Source organism: Uloborus diversus, chromosome 9 (assembly GCF_026930045.1).
Source record: "Uloborus diversus isolate 005 chromosome 9, Udiv.v.3.1, whole genome shotgun sequence".
Taxonomy (NCBI): Eukaryota; Metazoa; Arthropoda; class Arachnida; order Araneae; family Uloboridae; genus Uloborus; species Uloborus diversus.
In genome coordinates this window covers 38,153,929-38,176,335 of record NC_072739.1, presented here as the reverse complement: position 1 = coordinate 38,176,335, position 22,407 = coordinate 38,153,929, and the positions used below count along the sequence as shown (strand labels likewise).

The 22,407-nt window shown below is 35.0% G+C and overlaps 1 protein-coding gene across 1 annotated transcript in view; it reads right to left on the bottom strand.

Moving 5' to 3' along the window:
* Positions 1 to 18,148, bottom strand: part of LOC129230164 (dynein axonemal heavy chain 11-like) — a 145,889-nt gene extending 127,741 nt beyond the window's left edge. The window contains exons 1-6 of the mRNA XM_054864566.1: positions 17,759 to 18,148; positions 14,608 to 14,795; positions 12,783 to 12,885; positions 9,156 to 9,341; positions 3,368 to 3,484; positions 2,172 to 2,437 (exon numbers count right to left, since the gene is read on the bottom strand). Coding sequence (XP_054720541.1) covers positions 2,172 to 2,437; positions 3,368 to 3,484; positions 9,156 to 9,341; positions 12,783 to 12,885; positions 14,608 to 14,795; positions 17,759 to 18,148 — 1,250 coding nt within the window. The remainder of the gene's footprint in view (positions 1 to 2,171; positions 2,438 to 3,367; positions 3,485 to 9,155; positions 9,342 to 12,782; positions 12,886 to 14,607; positions 14,796 to 17,758) is intronic.
* Between the last annotated feature and the right edge of the window lie 4,259 nt (positions 18,149 to 22,407).

Sequence of the window (22,407 nt, the reverse complement as noted above, 5' to 3'; positions counted from 1 at the left end):
TTTTGGTGTCAATAACTCAAACGGGGGTTGAGCTATAGAACGTTTTTTGTCGTCAATTGTGACTGCTGTATCTCAAGAAATAATGAACGGAATGAAAGAAAAATTTATCGGCAAGTAGCCCTTAGTGGGTATAAGAACTGATTTTATTTTTGTGTCAACAGCTAAAAAGGGGGTAGCGCAATCACCCGTTCTTTTTTTCCATTTTGAGTGCCCTATCTCAAGAAGTAATGCTACGTTCTGGTTAAAATTTGGAATATATGTGAATCCATATGTAAACAGGCTTTGGTTCAATTTTGACGCCGATCGCTCCAAGAGGTGTTGATTTTTTTTTTTTTTTTTTTTTTGCGAATAAAAAATATTTTTATTAATGCAACAATAAGAAAGATAAATCGTAATAGATTGTCGTCTGCGTATTTCTCGTGATTTTAATTGCATGGAAATGATCGGAAATATTATCTCAATGATTTAAAATTTTTAACTGTTGCCATCTTATGTTTGTTAACAAATAAAATATTTGTAATTAATTCAAGCAAGGCTTTTAAAATAACTTTCAATTTTCGCTCTTTGCTTTGCTTTTGCAATAATTCAGACATTGGGATGGTCGTCAAGTTTTTGCATGTGTAATTTTGTTTTCATTGGGAATATTGCTTCCTCGTCAAGCATGGGGAGGGATCAGAAAAAAAAAGAAAAATATAGAAGAAAGTTTCGTGATGGCCACAACATACTAGTTTGTTTAATGTTATTAGTATTGTTTCAATAAAGGGTTTTTATTGCTTTAACTTATTACTTTCTTCTATATCTAATGCATAGAAAAAAGTATTGGATTCGTGCAAATTTTCGAATTTCGAAGGATTCGAACGTTTTGAGTTGTGCTGAGTCCATTTCGACTATTTTTGGAAAATGTCTGTCTGTCTGTCTGTGTGTGTGTGTGTATGTGTGTGTGTATGTGTGTCACGTCTGTGTGTGACCAGTTTTTTGTGGCCGCTCTACAGCAAAAACTACCGCATGAAATTGAACGAAATTTGGTACACATATGTGCCCCTATGTGAACTTGTGCCCATTGGTTTTTGGCGCGAATTCCTCTAAGGGGGGTGGAGCAATGGGACGTTTTTTGAGTTACGCGTGCTTGCTATTCCTCAGGAAGTAACTGGCGGAATTAGACAAAATTTGGTCCATATGTTGTCATTAACAGGAACAGGTGCTGATTCAATTTTGGTGTCAATAACTCAAACGGGGGTTGAGCTATAGAACGTTTTTTGTCGTCGATTGTGACTGCTGTATCTCAAGAAATAATGAACAGAATGAAAGAAAAATTTATCGGCAAGTAGTCCTTAGTGGGTATAAGAGCTGATTTTATTTTGGTGTCAACAGCTAAAAAGGGGGTAGCGCAATCGCCCGTTCTTTTTTTCCATTGTGAGTGCCCTATCTCAAGAAGTAATGCTGCGTTCTGGTTGAAATTTGGAATATATGTGAATCCATACGTAAACAGGCATTGGTTCAATTTTGACGCCAATCGCTCCAAGAGGTGTTGATTTTTTTTTTTTTTTTTTTGAATAAAAATAGCTTTATTAATGCAACAATAAGAAAGATAAATCGTAATAGATTGTCGTCTGCGTATTTCTCGTGATTTTAATTGAATGGAAATGATCGGAAATATTATCTCAATGATTTAAAATTTTTAACTGTTGCCATCTTATGTTTGTTAACAAATAAAATATTTGTAATTAATTCAAGCAAATCTTTTAAAATAACTTTCAATTTTCGCTCTTTGCTTTGCTTTTAAAATAATTCAGACATTGGGATGGTAGTCAAGTTTTTGCATGTGTAATTTTGTTTTTGTTGGGAATATTGCTTCCTCGTCAAGCATGGGGAGGGATCAGAAAAAAAAAAAGAAAAATATAGAAGAAAGTTTCGTGATGGCCACAACATACTAGTTGATTTGTTGAATTACGTGTTAGTTACAACCTATTGAAATATCTAATAAATTGTGGAAACTTTCTCCGCACCCTGTATATTCATTAAGCTTCTTTTTTTGCCTATTATTCGGATTATCCGCGGTTTTCGCTTAGCCGCGGTTACCGTGTCACCCTATTCCGCGGATATTCGTTAGTTTACTGCGTACCAAAAGAAGAATCCTTATCCTTATAAATAAGACTTCTAAGTGAACTTACATGTGGCTGACATTATCCACAGAGCGGAGTGTGTTGTTCAGTAACTGGTTAATGTCTGTAACCCACTGTATAATTCTTGATGTTACAGGCAAGGAGTGGTACACGGGCAAATGGGTAGCCAAGTCATAGCTGCATTCACTGTGAAAAACCGACAACAAGTGGTCCATTTCGGTTCGGGCTTTATCCATGACATGCTTCTCGCAAGTTCCTAGAGCAACAGATCGAATAGCTGGACGCAGCAACAGGAATTCGCAAACTTGCAATACCTATATTTTTTTATTAATGAAAGAAAGATTTAAAAAAGAAGATACATTACTGAACATAAATGAAAGTTGAAAAGTATTTTCAGTACTGTATGTTCTCTGCGTGGAACTATTATGCAGTGACTAAACAAAGGAAATTGAATGAAAATCATAGTTAAAGAAAATGGTATAATCAATGCAAGATGTAATTTTGTTTTCGTAAAATGTATTTGCCCCTTGACAATTGAATGGGTGGCGGGAAAAGATCTGTATGTAGGTTTTCATTAAAAAAAAAAAATCGGTGGAAAAACGATGAATATAGTTTACACACACACACACAGAGAGAATGAAACACCTGTGCTTTTAGTTCGTTTTCAGAAAATGCGCAAATTTGCAATGACCTGGTAAATAAAGTGTTCATAATTGATGGAAGAATGTTGTATGTTTCAAACTTGCCTTGGAGCTTCCTTGCAATAGGAAGTGAGTAGGTAATTGAATGGAAAAAATGTTGTATGTTGCTCTAAGTGGCCTGTTTAGTATATTGCACTAAGCAGATTACACTTGATTTATTTATTTATTTATTTATTTTTATTTATTTATTTATTTTTTTTGCTGCAGTGAAAAGTTGTTGTTTTCAACATACAACGCTTTTCCAGCTTTCCAGCCACCCATTTAATTGTCGAGCAGTTTAATAAAACTTCATGGGTATGCATTCAGATTTTTTACGTTTCCGACTTTTGACGATCGGATTTTTGAAGTTCTATTGTTCAAGACCTGCTGTTCTTCCTGTTGCCCAGTGACTATCATGGTCACCAGTACACCAGTCATATTAAAACTGGAGAAGTCACCAGACAATTCATTCTCGGTCCAGAATGTATTCCTAAAACTTACGTACTGGCCTTTTTCCGGAAACAAAATATATTACTGAAACAAAAATTTCACTATTTGAATTACCTTTGACATAGCTTCAACACTTGTACAACTGAGTACACAGCCTTTTATGATTGAACCCAAACGATTGTCCAGATCTTCGATCTTCTTACGAAAGTGTTCCATGTCTTTATCAAACTCCTGAAATGAAGGAAAGTTGAAAATCGAATTAAAAGCGTAACGGCTGAATGAGTTTCAACCAAAATAATAATGTTACTAATATGATGATTTCATTTCTCGTTCAGTTGACTATGTTTGAGCTTTTTTCGAACATTAAAACTTTCTGTTAAACGTACCGTACAAATATTATAATTGAAATTTAACAGACTTATCCTGACAGCTGCACGAAATCATTCTTCCTCGAATTGACGTCATGATTTCTTCCTCACCTCAAATCGTCTCCGCAGACATTACGGAAACAAAGACGGATTGAGGAGAGTTATGACGTAAATCCGCAGCGGGATGCCTTCATTTTTACCTTCTTCTATATCTAATATATAGAAGAAAGTATTGGATTCGTGCAAATTTTCGAATTTCGAATTTTGACGGATTCGAACGTTTTGAGGTGTGCGAGTCCATTTCGACTATTTTTGGAAAATGTCTGTCTGTCTGTGTGTGTGTATGTGTGTTTGTATGTGTGTGTGTTACGTCTGTGTGTGACCAGTTTTTTGTGGCCGCTCTACAACAAAAAGTACTGCAGGAAATCGAACGAAATTTGGTACACATATGTGCCCTTATGTGAACTTGTGCCCATTGGTTTTTGGCGCGTATTCCTCCAAGGGGGGTGGAGCATTGGGACGTTTTTTGAGTTACGCGGGCTTGCTATTCCTCAGGAAGTAACTGGCGGAATCAAACAAAATTTGGTCCATATGTTGCCATTAATAGGAACAGGTGCTGATTCAATTTTGGTGTCAATAACTCAAACGGGGGTTGAGCTATAGAACGTTTTTTGTCGTCAATTGTAACTGCTGTATCTCAAGAAATAATGAACGAAATGAAACAAAAAAATTTCGACATGTAGCGCTTAGTGGGTATAAGAGCTGATTTTATTTTGGTGTCAACAGCTGAAAAGGGGGTGGTGCAATCGAGCGTTCTCTTTTTCCATTGTGAGCGCCCTATCTCAAGAAGTAATGCTACGTTCTGGATGAAATTTGGAATAAATGTAAATCCATATGTAAACAGATTTTGGTTCAATTTTGACGCCAATCGCTCCAAGAGGTGTTGATTTTTTTTTTTTTTTTTTTTTTTTTTTTTTTTTTTTTTGCGAATAAAAATAGCTTTATTAATGCAATAATAAGAAAGATAAATCGTAATCGATTGTCGTCTGCGTATTTCTCGTGATTTTAATTGTATGGAAATGACCGGAAATATTATCTCAATGATTTAAAATTTTTAACTGTTGCCATCTTATGTTTGTTAACAAATAAAATATTTGTAATTAATTCAAGCAAGGCTTTTAAAATAACTTTCAATTTTCGCTCTTTGCTTTGCTTTTGCAATAATTCAGACATTGGGATGGTCGTCAAGTTTTTGCATGTGTAATTTTGTTTTCATTGGGAATATTGCTTCCTCGTCAAGCATGGGGAGGGATCAGAAAAAAAAAAGAAAAATATAGAAGAAAGTTTCGTAATGGCCACAACATACTAGTTTTTTCTGGAACAGAGCCAAAAATTTAATAAATTTCTGTATTTCTGATACCCGCTTTTGATAGTCTGAATTTTTTGTTAATGAAGTTTTAAATTCTAAAAACGAGACAAAAACGAGTTGAATCAGGCCTGTCATTTTGAATTTTTCCAGGGAGAGGAGGGAAAAGGATTGTACTTGTTTGCAAAATAGCTAACGAGAAATGGATCTACCTTCTATGTTAAATGTATGGAAACTTAATTTGCTTTTTGAGAGTCGAGTAAAATACGGACATTCAACAAAATTAGAGTTTATTGTTATTGACTTAAGACTCGTAAGCATTTGTGAATTACAAATTGCATCCTTGAATAGAATATAGAAACAAAAACAAACACTTATAAGCTTTTGTTGACAACATTCACGTCACTACTAAGTGAATCTCTAGACTCCAGTTACACAAATTCCAATTCCTTTGATTTGTAATACTTTCTTTTTGGCCCCCGGGGCCCAGGAAATCATCTTCAAGTATTTCGTGTAACTTTCCAACATCATAACATGGTTCAGTTTGGAGATTCTTTTTCCGTTCCACGCAGAACACAACCACGAACTGCCATCTCGCACTAGCAAGCGAGTCAAAATCGAGATCCCCACTTTGCACTCAATTCAGTTTATATCAGGTCTCGAGTTACGTCCCACTAAACATTTGCATACACTAAATATTAAGAAGCATTGCACTAGTGAATGAAGTAAAGTCATGCGGTTAGAAAAATTTATAGTTAAATCCTGTTCTTTGAATTACCCAGCCGCAACCAGACCACCGAGGATAAATTCAGAATTAAAATCAACTGGATTCCCCCCCCCCCCCGTGCGCTGGAGGAACAAAAACACAATATTCTCTAACAGTACTGAATTAAAATTTTAACGAAAAACAACAAAAATCACTCTTACTTGCACTTGTACGTATTAACATTAATTTTTCAAAGGCAGTGGGGAGCAATACCTTGACTCTCCTAATTGACTGGCCTGAGTTTAATACTTGCCAAAGATACGAAAAAGTATACTTCTTCGTGAATGATATACATTCGATTTTCATATTAAAGCTCCAAGACTAACAATTTTTCTTTTGAATTCTTTAGTTCATAAAATTAAAGTAAATAACATAATATTGAGAAAGTGGTCAATGTACTCTTTTTCATAAAAACAGATTTCCTTACCTTTGTATCAGGCTCTAAAACATCATATGGACATTTGTCAAATATTACAAGTTGTTCTTGGAATTCATTGAAGATTTGCTTAATTTGACACGCAGTCACATGGCCATGAATTCCGCCAACTTCGGTTTTTGCGAGCCTCAAAAACGCTGACGAGGTGTCGAAAACTATCTGCATCGTAAAATAAAAAGCTTTATTGCAACCAGAAATAGAAAATTATTTCAAAGTGTCTTACTCATTTTAAAACATTTTTATTATAACTTTATTTCAACTTTCTGCTTATTTCAAAAAATCATGTTTTAAATGTAACTTAAAACAAATTTTATTATTGGCAAATGTATATCTCAAAGAGTGAAAACCAAAATTCGGCTTCCAAAATCGGATTATAGCATAAAGTTGCCTAAAGTAAATTTAAAATGTAATAAAATAATAGTTTAAAAAACTAAAAAGACACGCTTTCGTAGCAAAATGAACTAAAAAGTGAAAAATAATCTTTGGATGATAGTAGTTGACCAATCACTTAATTTTAATGGAATACAAAAAAGCGTGGGGTGCTGTCTATTTACAGTTTTGCTTGGACATTAAATGGAAGAAATTCAAGACAACTGATAAGAAGCCCCCCACGCTTTTTTGTATTCCATTAAAATTAAGTGATTGGTCAACTACTATCATCCAAAGATTATTTTTCACTTTTTAGTTCATTTTGCTACGAAAGCGTGTCTTTTTAGTTTTTTAAACTATTATTTTATTTTTCTGTTTTTTAGTCTTATGTTGGAGAATTATCAGACAAAGTTTTTTTTTTTTTTTTTTTTTTTTTTTTTTTTTTTTTTTGCGCGGTATATGAAAATTTGAATCAGATTGGGACTTAATTGACGAAATTATTTATGAAACGAGTGCGAGGTAATATCTCAAAGTTAAGACAAGGGCACCCCGATGGGAAGCTACTGTGAGTCATTGATGTATGTTTGCGGAAATCATATTTATATTACTTTGAAAATTTGAGATGTATTTGAATAAAAGTTTTGTTCAACAATGGTCTCATCCGCAATAAATTTCCAATTGAAAGCTCACCTCAATTTTGGCATGAAATTAGTTTAAAACAGTTATATTTCATGTTCTAATTACCTTGGAACATTGGAACAAATTTTGTCTGATGCAGAAAAATTAAAGGTTTTTGTAGATATTTTTAAATAATTTTTGCGAGTATTTTTTAATGTAGTTTTTTAAATTTTTCTTTTTTTACATTGTTGGATTTATGCCAAAATATTGATTAAAATCGGTGGAAACTCACAATTAAAAGAGTTAATTAATTAATTTGATTATAGAATATTGCATTGTCATCGGGTCTGAGGTCGCGTGCCAAATTTCAAAAGAATCCGATCGCATGAAGTGGGCGAAATTTGAGCTGCAAGATTCCATTACAAGATACATACATACATACATACATACATACAGGTGAAGCTAATAAAAGCGTGTTAAAAAAAGCTGAGCAGTTGAGAAGAAGGTATTACGACATCGGCTGAGCTCATGATGTACTTATAGTTTATTTCCACATCAAAACATGATTAAAAAACTGAATTCCTTTCTACACCATCAACGATCCTTGACGGTAACTCACGAGAGGTCGCCATTGTAGTAATAGTAGCTCTTTCCGGAATATTTTCCTACACTCACACTATGCATATGAATGTATAGAAATTCTTAGCACACCGAAAAAAATTTAGACGCCTGACAAAAAATTCACTGTAACATGGCTTCTGAAAGATTCTTGATCTGAAAACACTAGTCGTTAACGTAAATTTTTAGTAGCTCAGGCTTATGCCAATTTCATTCGACCCTATATATATATATATATATATATATATATATATATATATATACGAGGGCAAATCAAAAAGTCTTGGCGCCTAATTTTTATTCGCCAAAAACAGGTACATACAGGTATTTACAAACATAAGTTAGTGTACTACGTACCTTACATTATTTCTCCACATAGTCACCACACCGTTTTAGTCATTTGTCCCATCGCAGCACTAAATTAGAGATCCACCTGTGGTAAATTCTTCTGGCTGGTGTGGAACCACCATCACACCGCGTTCTTGGCTTCTTCGTCACATGGCCTCATGTGAATCTTTGTCCTGCCAGAAACTTCTTCAGTAGACCGAAAACGTGAAAATCACTAGGGCAAGATCTAGACTGCAGGTGATCCTGTGAATTGCTATGGGCTTTTGTCCGTTGCTCCAACAAAACGAATAACACTTCGCTGCTCATAAGTTGTGGACGTCTGAAGAACAACCGTCAACTCAAATGACTGATAGCAACTCAACTCTTTCGAGCAAAAAGGAGATATGGGTGGAATGGCTCAGGGAACTGTCCTTGCTGGGAATGTATATGTTTGCTTTGTATTCACAGCCATATTTTGGTTTAAAAGAAATAGCCGCAAAGACTTTTTGATTTGCCCTCGTATATATATATATATATATATATATATATATATATATATATATATATATATATATATAGAAAGTCGCCCGTCAAGGTATGACGAGTGAAAATTGCTTCTACTCTTCTACATTTTGACGAAGCAATTGCCTGTTCGGAGATATTTTTATAGTTGAAATTTTAACCCTAATTTCAGTGGATTAACCCTAAACTCCAGTAGACAGCGTTCATTGTTGACCACTTTTTCGTTTCTTCACTCTCAAAACGCGCACTCTTAATAAAAAGCGCACACTTACCAGAGAAGCTCTCACTTCTCTGTTAAAATGACAGTTTTACCAGCAAAACAGTTAAGTTACCGGATCCACTTCAGCCTTGTCAAAATAAAGCATTTTCCTGCACTTTAAACGTTTCCAAAACATGTTATCAAATTATCATGCCGTGGCACGAGTTTCATTGTTGATGACGTCAGGAGCGTTACTCGATCATTTGCTATTATATATATGAGGATTTTTTTTTAATGATTTCTTATTCCTTACTTTGATGTATCGTAAGCGTTGAACGAACTGCTCGAGACGATCTTCTTTCTCAAGCAAAATTACAGTCCCATTCTCGATGCGTAACCGGCGAAGATAATCCATAACATCTAGCACCAAATCTAGTCTCTGCTCTGAATCATCAAGTTCACCACGAAACATTGTTGCACCATCCAAAAACTGTTGACTCTGAAAGGATAAAAGTGTTTCGTAGGCATTTAGCATTATTTCATTTCTGGAAAAGATTGCAAATATTTGCAGTGGCGGGTTTACTAGGGGGGCGGTGGGGGCGACCGTCATTTTCAAAAAACCAGTATAGAATTGAAGAAATTACTAGCAATCGTTACTAATTTTAATCAAGTACATTCCACAAATTTGCTTTAAGTTAAGTTTAGACAGTTAGTGTAGTCGAGGATGAACAGCGTTACTCACTTTTTAATTTGAACCTGCCCCCCCCTTACATGACGGGTTTGGGGGGGGGAGGATGGTTTTTACGGTTTTCAACCGTCACCCCTTGAAAAGACTGTAAATCCGCCCCTGAATATTTGAGTAGGAATGGTGAATGGGGTTTTAGTGCCATCGAAAGAAAGTGATTGTTAGTGTTAAGAAAATAGCTAAAACTTTATGTATGAAACCTATTTATATGCCAATAGTATAAACATCTATTAATATACCCAGTTTATATATAGCACAAGCTCAATCAAGTAAGTCAAGCCCTCAAGTTGTCAAAGTTATTACTATGAAAAAAAAATTCCTATCCAAAAAAAAAAATAGTCTACATCGCTTTCATGTCAGTTATTTATGAAAATATCGAGATTTAAAAAATCGCGATGAGAGTACTTCAATGAAACGTAGTAAAAGCAGTATGTACCTTTGATGGACTGATGTACGTGAAAACTATCATGAGGTTTAATCTAATTGTAGCTGACACGCTGCGGCGAAGTCGAAATATTTTCGTTGCAGTGAAATTGCGCTTTGCATACAAAATAACTTTTATAGAATACTAGCAGTACCCACATGGCGATACCCATGCTAAGTATTTAAAAGAAGTCCGCTGAATAAAAAAAAAATCCACGATCCCTTCCATCCCGTCTGATGTGAAATGATCACTTTTCTTCAACTGAAATGCGTACACACATTTTCAAAAACCTATTAGAGTCAATTTAGAATTTGAAACTATTCGCCAAAACAGATAAAAAGATTAACATTAGCTTTAAAACTCAAAATAATTCTTCAACTGTATAGTTCATCGCTTAACGCACCAAGCAACCACGCTATCGTAACCCTGCCCTTTAGGAAGTGAAGTGGTTTTTTTCTGCAATTTAAAATGTTTTGGCAAATAAACAATACTATAACAAAAACGTTATAATGAACAAACACAATTGAATAATACGACAAATGAAATTATTTACTTAGATGAGTAACTATCTTCAACTGTAAGAACAAAAACAAACGTTGTAGAACTAAGGAAAACAAAACTTCAACAGAAAAATTCTACAAAATCAAATTATGTACCTGAATATCGAAAAAAACAACGCATTCAAAAATTATTTCACTGACCACAACAGTCCTACAGTAGCGTAGCTATCGACAATCGGCCAGCGCCCTCCCGAGTTAACTTACTCTGCCATCTATTAGGAATTCACAGAACTAAACAATTAATTAAACATTTAATTTTCAATTACAAATATTTCGGGAACGCTGTCGAACGGGATAAGAAGTATATCATATGTCTGTCTCCTGGTTCTAAGCTACCTCCCCACCAATTTTCAGTCAAATTGGTTCAGCCGTTCTTGAGTTATAAATAGTGTATCTAACACAACTTTCAAATATATATATTGATATTAAGTTTTCTTACGGTTCATGATACTAGCGAGTTGGCGACAAAACTTTAATATTTCTATAGTTGAGGCAAACCTAAAGAGATAGGTGATAGGGCAGTGAGAATGTTGTGGTTAAGATTTGCGTAGCCTTCACATGCTGCTAGGTTAGTTTTGCCCCAACTAAAGACAAGTCTTGAAATGTGCAGTGTAATATTCTCTGGAATTCTTCAGGCTTCTTGGTGCTCAGGTATAAACTCGAAGTGTCTTTCGCAGAATAAAAGATCAAGGTAAATTGAGACGCGAGTAGTTTGTGGTAGATTGTGACTTACGAGAGTCTGTAAAGTTGCTCTCACTGATAGTGTTATCGTAGAACTGGCGACTGGAGTTTCGACAAATTCTGTAAGTAATTTAGTTTAGTTATTTTCCTTTTTTCGTAGTAGGGAAAGACTCGGCAGTATTCAGCGAACATGGATATTTCCTAAGCTTGCAGTTCCTCAATAGCTGTGATGAAATGAATCCAAACTTTCCTGAGTGGATGATATTTAGATTTAGCTACATAGTACTTTCTAATTGTATTTGTTAGAAAATTATTATTAAAATACATTCTTACCAAATGAACCAAAATATTGGCAATACTCAAATGCAATTTTTCGACAACTTTGGAGTTGTGTGGTTGTTGCAAAGAAACGCAGTGTTCAACGGCCTCCCTGACCATTCGAAGAAGGCCATCCACCAGATGGCGTCTCAGCCTCGGGAGGTCCTTTGCTTCCAAATCTTTGCATCTTCGGTACAAAGGAAAAATATGAGTCTGTATGTCCTCAGCCTCTTTCACTCCTGTAACAGTTTAGAACAAAATAGAGCAAATCGCTACCAGAACAGTTACCATTGCCATTAGATTTCATAACAGAGGATTAAATACTCACCGTCCTCTACTGTCTGTATTAAATCTTTCAAAGTTGTATCATAGCTGCTTTTCTTAGCGTGCAATATTTTAGACACTAAATCCACAGCTGCACTTCTCATCTGTGAAAATAGAAAAATTATGATTGTCTAATTACCTTGTGAACAACTTTAAAATTCATAAAAGATTTTTAAAACTTTGGCAGATTTTTCAAAATTGCTTTTCCAAAAATTAAAAGGTTATTAGTTTCTGAAATGAAAAACAAAAAGCTCAAAAATCTGTCCAAAGAGAACATTTCCCCCATATGAATCACCAAGAAAAGCCAGAATTCGGTATTTAAAACAAGGACGGTTGGAGAACTCAGTTTGGAAATTTCGGTAAATAACCTCTTTTATAAAGATTTATAACGTTTTCGACAAGGATAGTCAGTATTAACTACTAAAATCTGTTTAGCTGCAATCATGACCAAACGCCAAATTAAAGTAAAAGAAATTTGCTAGTTGGACTATGAGAAGGCCTTTACACAAAAGTTATTTTATTTTTATGTTTGTAAACCGTAGATTATTTTTCCTTTTTTGCAACACCATAAAATGCTTAAAATCACAATTTTATGTGTCACATAAGTTACTACGTTTTATTTTGCACGCCATGATCCCAAATTAATAGTTAAACTGCACCTATAAAGCTATAAAATAATTTTTAGCAATATATAATTCTAACCTTACTTTTTGGTCTTATAACATGGCACACCATTGTATCAAAAACGGAAGAGGGAAAATTTGGATAAATAATAATTACCTGCTCACGTATGAAACGTAGAGACTTCCCCCTCTGACACCAGAACTTATAGTAATCAGAAGGCTGAGGATATAATTTTCTGCTTCCAGACAAACCTTGGTCGACCACCTCTTGGATCTGCTCAGACCAATGTCGAACACTGCTTTCCAAAATAGACACCGTTTCCCGCAACCATGACTCTTTCGCATCTTCTAGTGAGCCGGTGTTGTTTCTGAAAGCAGGCAGAAGGATATGTTTTAAACATGCAGGTTAAAACATGTGCATGTGGAAAATCATAGTTTCAAAGAGAGTTAAATGTTATAATTAAATGACAAGTTGCTTTAATTATAAATAGATCGATGTTGACATCAGAACTTGTAGTGATTTGAAGGCAGAGGATATAACTTTCCGCTTCCAGACAAAATTTTGTCGAGCACCTCATGGATCTGTCTGCTGAAACCAATGTCGAACACTGGTTTCAAAAGGATTTAATGTTTATAATTAAATGACCAGTTGCAGTAATTATACCTAGATCAATGTTGACACCAGAACTTGTAGTGATTAGAAGGTAGAGTATATAACTTTCCGCTTCCAGACAAAACTTTGTCTAGCACCTCATGGATCTATCTGCTCAGACCAATGTCGAACACTGCTTTCAAAAATGAACACTATAATTAAACTAGAAAATCGCCCGTCAAGGTATGACGGGTGAAAATTGCTTCTACATTTGAACGAAGCCATTGCCTGTTTGGTGATATTTTGATAGTTGAAATTTTAAACCTAACTCCAGTGGATTAACATTAAACTCCAGTAGGTAGCGTTGATTTTCAACCCCTTTTGTGATTTTTCATTCCCACCCCTAAAAGGATTGCCTTACCAGTAAAATAGTTAAGTTACCGGATCGAGTTCAGCCTTGTCACAATAAAGCCTTTCCCTGCATGTTAAACATTACCAAAACATAAACGGAAACATATTATTTTATGACCTGCATAATTTTTTATCGACAAAAACCATTCATAAAACTATACTTTTTTTTTCTCCCTCAGATAAAGTTGCTCTTTTTGGAGATAATTTCATTCCATAAACAAGCTGAGGAGAAGACGTTATAAAAATGCAAAATAATGAATTTCTTATATACCACCGTATATTAGTATTATAAAAAATACAATACACTACATCACGAATTGTTCTAATTTTTTTTAATTAAACGAGGCCAGAAGGATATCTAGTGTAGAAAATTTAGAACTTTTGTTATAGATGCTAAAAGGTAAATATAACGGACAAGTGGCAACTTACTGCTTCCACGAAATTGCTAATTTGTCCCTCTCACTAATTTGCTGCTATCAGTTACATAAGTTTTAATGCGCTACAAAGGAACAAGGTCGTTAAATACATTGATTTCACCTTGAACTACTTATCCCTTACCTGCCATTTCATTTTAACTGCTATATTACATAGCATGTCGACATGATCGCAGATTCACTGTAGTCTGAAATCTTGAGGAAAATTGCCCGAAAAATATTAAGAGCCGAGTTATGACTATAACCAGGTCCAGATTATTCCACGGGCACCCGGGGCTTGTGCCCTGGCACGGAAGGCATTCTAAGGGGAAGGAAATTTTTCTGTAATATGTGTGGAACTGTTTTTCAGATTTCTGAAAAATTTCCCCTTTTTGAAATGTGTCACTTTTAAAGTGATTATTCGATAAATTAGGTCCATGAGGCTATGGTTTATATGTGATTAATTCAGTTATAATAAAAAAACAATTACTATACTGGCCATGATATATACATTTTGTTACTCAATAGTTCATTGATGGCAGGAAAAATTAAAAGTGCCCAGGTGAGCAAACTTGCTAGTCGGGTTTTTCAAGAACATTGCTAATATTTCACTGTGGGGAAATAACAATAAACTTCAACTGATGGTAGAAATTGTATAGATAAAATCACATTACCCGTGTGCAAATGCTGAGGATTCAAAGGGTTGAATCGGTGGCACCGATATGATCACATGCCCTTTACTTTGTGCCACGCCTCTGGCAACGACACTTCGGAAGGCTCGAACTTTTGATAGCAGATCACTGGCTAGTTCTCGCGACCATCCCTCGTGGCATGATGGATTGCACAAAGTAGGAATAACAGCCTGCAGATTAAAAGTATTTGCATGTCAACACTCTTCAATGAGACAGTTGGCAATGAAAAAAGAATTTCGACAAAATGTATGCAGAAAAATGATTTTAGTTTGAAATCGTGCATATTCGAAATACTTTTTTTTCCCTTCAGAAAAATTCATTACTATATTACTGTGAAATGAATTAGGTTTAAACTGTGCTTAAAGCCAGAAGAACCTTTTTAAATGCTAACCGTGAAAGTTTAATTTCTAAAAAAAATCTAGTTACTCCAAGCAACTTTTGATTACGCACGAGTTGTCAGAAAGACCCTTTTGCCAGAAGAACCTTTTTAAATGCCAATCGTGAAAGTTTAATTTCTAAAAAAATCTAGTTACTCCAAGCAACTTTTGATTACACACGAGTTGTCAGAAATATTTAACAAAGAGTCAGCAAGTGGTATATGATTATAAAACGCTCTACAGAAGCGACATGCTATCATTTCCTCCAGACCAGTTGCCATTGCTGCTGCGCTCAGATTTCATGGTCCCCGCATTCTTGTCGTTACATAACATGACATGACACACCCCGAAGTCCCGCATTTATCATTTTTATTTCTTTTGATACATCATTGCATTTGTGGAAACACTAGCAGCTTCGAAAAAAAACGATCACTGAGCCATGAATATTTGCAACATGCTATTCCCAGTTGAACGTAGTTACTGGATTCTCACATTTTGCCTAGAAATTGGGAATTGGCACTTTCTTTCAGCGGTAGTCTATTCAGTCGTATCTCGTATGTAACTCCGAATTACAGCTACTATTGTGCTTGGTAGAGATTTGTGTATACGATTTTTACTTACTTTTGTAAAGCCTCATGTGATACTTTGTGGTGCATGAGGAGTTTTGAAATATCTCTTAAATATGAAGAAAAAAGGTAGTTAGTTGTTGAAACACCCTCAAAGGCTGTTCTCAACACAGCAGCTACAGCTAGGGAAACATTAGCAGTCATGCCACTCTGAATGTTGGAAAAATCGGATATACATAATATCACTTTGCGGTGTGCAATATTTTCTCACACAACTATCACACTACCAAATACCATACTGATATCTTCACTTAGTCACCGTTGGATTGTAGGTTTTAGTGAAAAGAGGCGGGCCTGTTAGGCAAGCAGTAAGGCAAATTTTGAAATGGGAATTTCTGTTATTTCGTTCTCGTTCTGTAGCTGTACCAAGGAGGAACTCAATGAAACAGTTGAAGACTGGGTTTCTAGTACACAGAAGTTATGTTTTGGCAAAAAGGAAGAGAATGGGGTTGCCTAATGCGCGATTTTATTAGAACTTCCTGTCTATGGAAACTTTACATGGAACTTTAATTCCCTTTAACTATTTTTCAAATCACCAGATGTCGCCTTAAGCGGTTTTAATAAACGCACATATGAGGCAGTGAGAAGCAAAGGGATGTAAATGGCGAAATTAAAAATTTGGAGATAACCAGTATAATAGGTAGGTGAACCTCTCCTCTGTCTTGGAGCAAGAAATAGTACTTGTAGTCCTGGTAGGTGATGCTGTACAGCACGATTTGGAAAAAAAAATCAATGAAAGCCTACCTAGAAATTATCTTTATACGCGTTTTACTCAAAACTTGAAAATTTCCACTTACATCCCTTTGCTTCTGACTCCCTCATATATCATTCAATTGTATCAAAAGCAACTGTGCAATATTCTCCAATCAGCCATCAATACAACAAGTTTTGCTTCTACGCACTACCAAAGGTAGGCGATTATGTATCATATCTTTTATTGCATAATGTGTATCATATGTAAATATATTCATCATATTGTATGTCATCTTAGCTTTCATTAAGTGTTCAGATCGAACTTGCGCCTGGTTATTAAAGATAACAGATTTTACTTATTGTATTGAGGTAAATCAATGAAGTTTTGTCTTTTGAATTTCCTTTTTGATAAATTCTAGTGAAGCATAAGGTTTTGAAGTCACTTTCTAACAACGCATAAAATATTCATCCTTTTTACGTGTATTTTTCCCCTTAAAACACAGACAAGAAAGACAATATGGTGCACAATCATCCATAATTTGTATTGGACAATAAATGAGAGGATTCTATTGTACCTAAAAATCGCGAGTGGGGGGGGGGGGGGGTGCGACAGTCAATTTCAATATTTTTCGTATTTTGCTCTTAATAGTAATACAAAACCAATGAAGAACCTAGACGCAAAGAGGTGTAGGTGCCAGATTAAATAATTTGGAGGTAATTAGTAGAAATAGTAGAAGAAACTCATATCTGTTTCGGGGCAAGATATACTAGCAACCCTGGTGCTGCTATACATGATATAAGAAAACACTTCAGTGAAAGCTTATCTAGGATTTAAACTTTGCATGCATTTTATTCAAAGCTTTAAGGTCCATTTACAGGGTGTCCTGAAAAAGACTGACTATTTTCAAAACATTTTAATGATAAAATGGTAAATGATACAAAAATAATTTTTGAAGAAAATTCATATGGTGGGACGTAAGTTTCGTCCCCCAAAGTTCCAAAATTTAGTTCAAGAATTTTCCAATAGATGGCGCTGCAGATTGTAAAACCGTAAATCAAAGAAAGACGGAAAATTACCATAGTTTTTCGAAAAAAAAATTTAATGAACAAAATTACGCAACAGAATTTTCAAAATGCCTGCCGCCGGATGTAACCACATGTTGCTATCGGAGGAAAAATTGGTGAAATCCAATAATTATTTTTTGACTTTAGAGGCCTACTATCTGCAACGCCATCTATTGAAAAAATTTTGAACTAAAATTTGGAACTCAGAGGGACAAAATTTACGGCCCACCACATGAATTTTCTGCAAAGATTATTTTTTTATCAGTAACCATTTTCTTGTTATAAATTTTGGAAAACAGTCAGTCTTTTCAGGACACCCTGTACATTCCCTTTGCTCTTCACTGCCTCAAATGTATTGAACTTAATACTCACGTAATCTATGAATGCTTGCAACTGCTCAACAGTTGAAGAAGATAAGTCCCCACATGTGATGACATCTCTGATATTTTCAGCTGTAGCGGCGACTCCGGGTGTCTTCACGAAGAAGACAGCCTTCTGGTGTTTGGCAGGGAGGAATGGTAGGTTCGCCGACGATGTGTACAGTGCCAAGGAACCGCCGGTCAACTCAGTGACGAATATTGCTTCCGCCTCCGGATTGTCCAGGAAATTCGTGGTGAGCAGTGTCCGGTTGTCTTCGGATTGCAAAAGCTTCAGCCATTTCTCCTCCGACACGCGGAGAATGATTTGTGCGAGGCCACCCAGGTAATCCAGACGAGGATCCTTGATGGTCGTTGGCACGTGGTGCGGTTCTTCTGCTGACATTCTGGTGGGGATGGCATTGTGGTTAAGATTCTATTTTTGAAATTATGGATGTATACTTATACTGATGTTATACCCGCATGCATTAATTAACTACTAGCTGCAAAGTTACCTTTTTTTTATTATTGACTACAAAACTTCTATTATTAACTACTGTTAAAAATTCTGTAAGTTTTTAAGGAAAATTACTACAAAATGATACGTTTACGGTACAGAAAAATTTTACGGCAAATTTATCTGAAAAAAGTAACCGATAACAGCGCATATTGATACTCCACGGGCTTTTGGTGAGAAGCGCATAATGGAATTGTTTCCGAAATGTTAAAACTGTTTTTTTCTGAAAGAGCACGCTTAAAACATAGGATTTAACCATTTTTAAAATAATTTTTCAAAGTTTAATATGTTTTAAAAATAAAATTAATCGGTGTTTAGGTTCAATTACATTTTACTCTTCTGCACATGACATCACAGATGATGAAATGCCACTCACTGATGCCATTAGCGCAGAGCGCAATATTAATTCGCTTCTTAACTCTCATGTACTGGCAACGATATGGTTCATAGCAAGCGTAGAGCGCAATACATAATTCGCTTTTTAATTATCATAAGTTGGAAACGCGGTAGATAGCAAAGGTAGGCATTCAGCGAGCCAATGGAGTAACGCGCTAAAGTACATCACATATGACGTCATAAAAAGAACGCCTTATTTCCAAAATCGGACAGTTAAAAAAAAATAATTAAAATTAAATGTTGGAAAAAGAATTTTTTTTTCAACTTCAGTGACTAAAGAAGAAAACAACTCCATTCTATCTCTCTTCTTTCTCTTGAACAAAGGCTAGCGCGCAGCTCTGAAAACAATAAAAAGGCAATCTCGAGTCCTTCTGCTTGTATCGCATTCTTTTAATCAGCGCAACCAGCCACAGAGTTTTCATTTTTTCTAACTTAAAATTTTGTAGTAAAATTGGATCTAACGGTAAAACGTACTGGCTAGTGTAGCGTTACCCGTCATGGTTTTTCTAAAGGAAAACTTTAGCAGAAATTACTTGTGAACCTATTATCGTTGCACTCCCAGCGAGGGAAATGTTACATCATTTACTAGATAATAGACGTAAAGTCAAAAGCACAGAGCATAAAAAGTAAAGAATAAGATCAGCTAATAGCTTCCTAAACTGCAGTAGGTACTACAAAGAAGAAAACGGATAAAATCGAAACACAATTTAAATTTATAGCTGCTTTTTTTAATTATTTATTTATGTGTTTATTAATTAATTAGTATGTACGTATTTTTCATTAAATTCTAGTCAACAATTTATTGATAAAGAACAATTGCAGGAAGTAAAAAGATACAAAATATTTGTATTTGATCAAAAAAGTAAGGTAAAGATCGTTACTAAATACATTATCTTACTGCATAAAAGCTTAAAAGCAATGTATAACAAGAAAAATCTTTACGAAATAACATATTTTTTGTCATATGCAGTCTTGCAGTTTTTTTTCTTGTCTATTCCGTGATTAGAGCATGCGACGGAAATCTGAAATTTGATAGTGAGCTTCGTAAAAACAGGGGTTCCGGTTTTACCTGCAAAGGCCTTTATTTTTGCAACCGTTAGTTCTAGATGCATACTGCCAATGGGGTCGTTTCCGAAATTTTAAAAGTTTTTTTTCTGAAAGAGCATGCTTAAAAACATAGGATCTGACCATTTTTTAAATAATTTTTTTAAGTTTAATATTTTAAAAAAAATACTTAAATCGGAGCGCTTTCATTGTTTACAGTTTCTGCCGATGACATCACAAATGATGAAATGCCATTTTTTTTTTTTGCCATTCACAGTGCAAAATATTTAATTCGCATCTTTACTCAAGTGTATTGGCAACGTTATGGTTGATAGCAAGCGTAGATCGCAATTTTAATTCGCTTCTTGATTATCATAAAGTGGAAACATGGTAGAAAGATGCGACAAAGTGCATCATTTGTGACGTCATCAAGACCACGCCTTGTTTGAAAAATCGGACATTTAAAAAAATTAATTTAAAAAAAGCTATTAGGAAAATGAATATTTTCTGGGTCCACGTTATTTTTTTTGCTCATTCTATCCATTTCAGTGACGAAAAGCAGTACTTTTGACTGAAGGAAACCGCCTCATCGCAGAAATGTTCATAATCACGTGCAGAGTTAAGATATTGAAAGTTTGAAGCGAAAAAAAACTCGAAAAATACAAAATTTAACATATTATACAGGCCCTACGTCCCCTCACTTATATTTAGGGAAATATTCTCCATTGAAAAATATTACTGATAGAAAGAACTTGACATTTGAGCGACCAAAACTCAAGGAGATATTACTATTCAAAGTTTTAAGGGACCATGCAAAAAGACGAGATTGGAACTTATCGCACTTTCTGAAGAATGACGGTTGTCAAAGTAAAAAAACTAATTTTTATATTTTTGTCATTACTATTCAAAAATAAATGCAAATGGCATACCATGGTATGCCATTTGCATTTCCCTAAATATAAGTAAAGAGACCTAGGGTCCGAATACAAAGTTACATTTTGTATTTTTTGCCTCTTTTTTTGTTTTGCTTAACTCTGCATCTGATTTTGAACATTTTGCAATGGGAAGTTATGTAGGATTAACAATTGCAAAAATCAAGTTCTTGTAGGTTAAACGGGAACACCCTGTATATTATATATATATATATATATATATATATATATATATATATATATATATATATATATATATATATATATATATATATATATATATATATATATATATATATATATATATATATATATATATATATACAGGGTGAGTTCGATCGAATCTGCCATACGAAAGGGGGTGATAGAAGAGCCCAAGCGGAGCATAGAACCACCCATTATTGTGTCCAATCCTTAACCGTAACCGAGTTTTGGTAAATTTAAGGAAAATGGGTTAAAAAACAAAATTCTGAGAAAACGACCGCTTTCTGAAATTCCTGTAGGACCTACAAGGGAAATAAGTACATATTTGGAAAGAGCAAACTAAATCCTTCAAAATGATACCTTTCGCATTAAGATAGACGCATTTTACCGAGAGCTACAAGCTTTGAAACATTGGACACACTCAGAATTAAAATGGTGCCAACGTTTTTAATCGACATTTTCAAAAACAACCGTAAGAGCTACAATCGGGCAAATCTACCAAAAACTGGCCCATTTTATTAGCTTTCAGATTATACAACAGCAAATCATATTGGGCTTCAAGTTCAGCTGAAAGTCAGGCTTTTGTTTGAAACTGTAAAAATCTGCATTCGTTAAAAAAGGAAAACCAGCAAAGAGTCACACTTTTCTGTTTTGAAATGTTGCTTTCTTTGTTTAAGAAAATGATATTTTTATACAAAAATAATAGTTTTAACATTTAATTTAGAGAAAAAACACATGAGATAACGATTCGTAGAAATAAAAGAAGCATTACTTTCCCGTGCTTTTCACAAAGGGAAAATCAATAGCAAAAAATGTTACACCAACATCGATTAGTACATTTAATAAACCTTCAAAATTTACAATAGCTGCTGAAATTGGTCGCCGCCACACCTGATACACGCTCTTGCCCTTTTGCGAACGGAAACAACCGTTGCTCTTAGAGAAGTTTCATTCCTTAGGTTCCCTACTGCTTCCGCAAGCCGGTCGCTCAATTCTTGCAAACTTGCTACTTCTGTTTTGTAAACTTCTTGTTTTAAAAATCCCCAAACAAAGAAGTCCACTAGCGTCAGCTCTGGGGATCTAGGGGGCCAAGGGATGGGGCCCGTACGACCAATCCATTGGGGATACTGTTCAGTTAGAAATTCCCGAACGGCATTTGAAGAATGTGCAGGGACTCTATCGTGTTGGAAAATGATTTCTTCCCTCTCCCGAACAGGAGTAGCATCAAGAAGGTCAGGCAAATGATGTTCAATGAAATCTAAATATGTGTTTCCTTTTAAGTTTCCTCGAAACACATACGGACCAATTAAATGATCTCCTATTACGCCAAGCCAAACATTTATGCTGAATCGAGTTTGGAATGATGAGTTTCGGGTTAAGAAAGGATTATGTTCAGCATAATGATGCCAGTTATGCAAATTTATGATGCCCCCTCTAGTGAACAACGACTCATCTGTCCACAATATCTTTCTTAGAAAATGGTGATCTTCAGTGTCTCGGGTTAGTAGACACCTGCAAAATGTTACCCGCTTTTCTAAATCTGAATTGCGCAGTTCTTAGACTAGAGTAAAA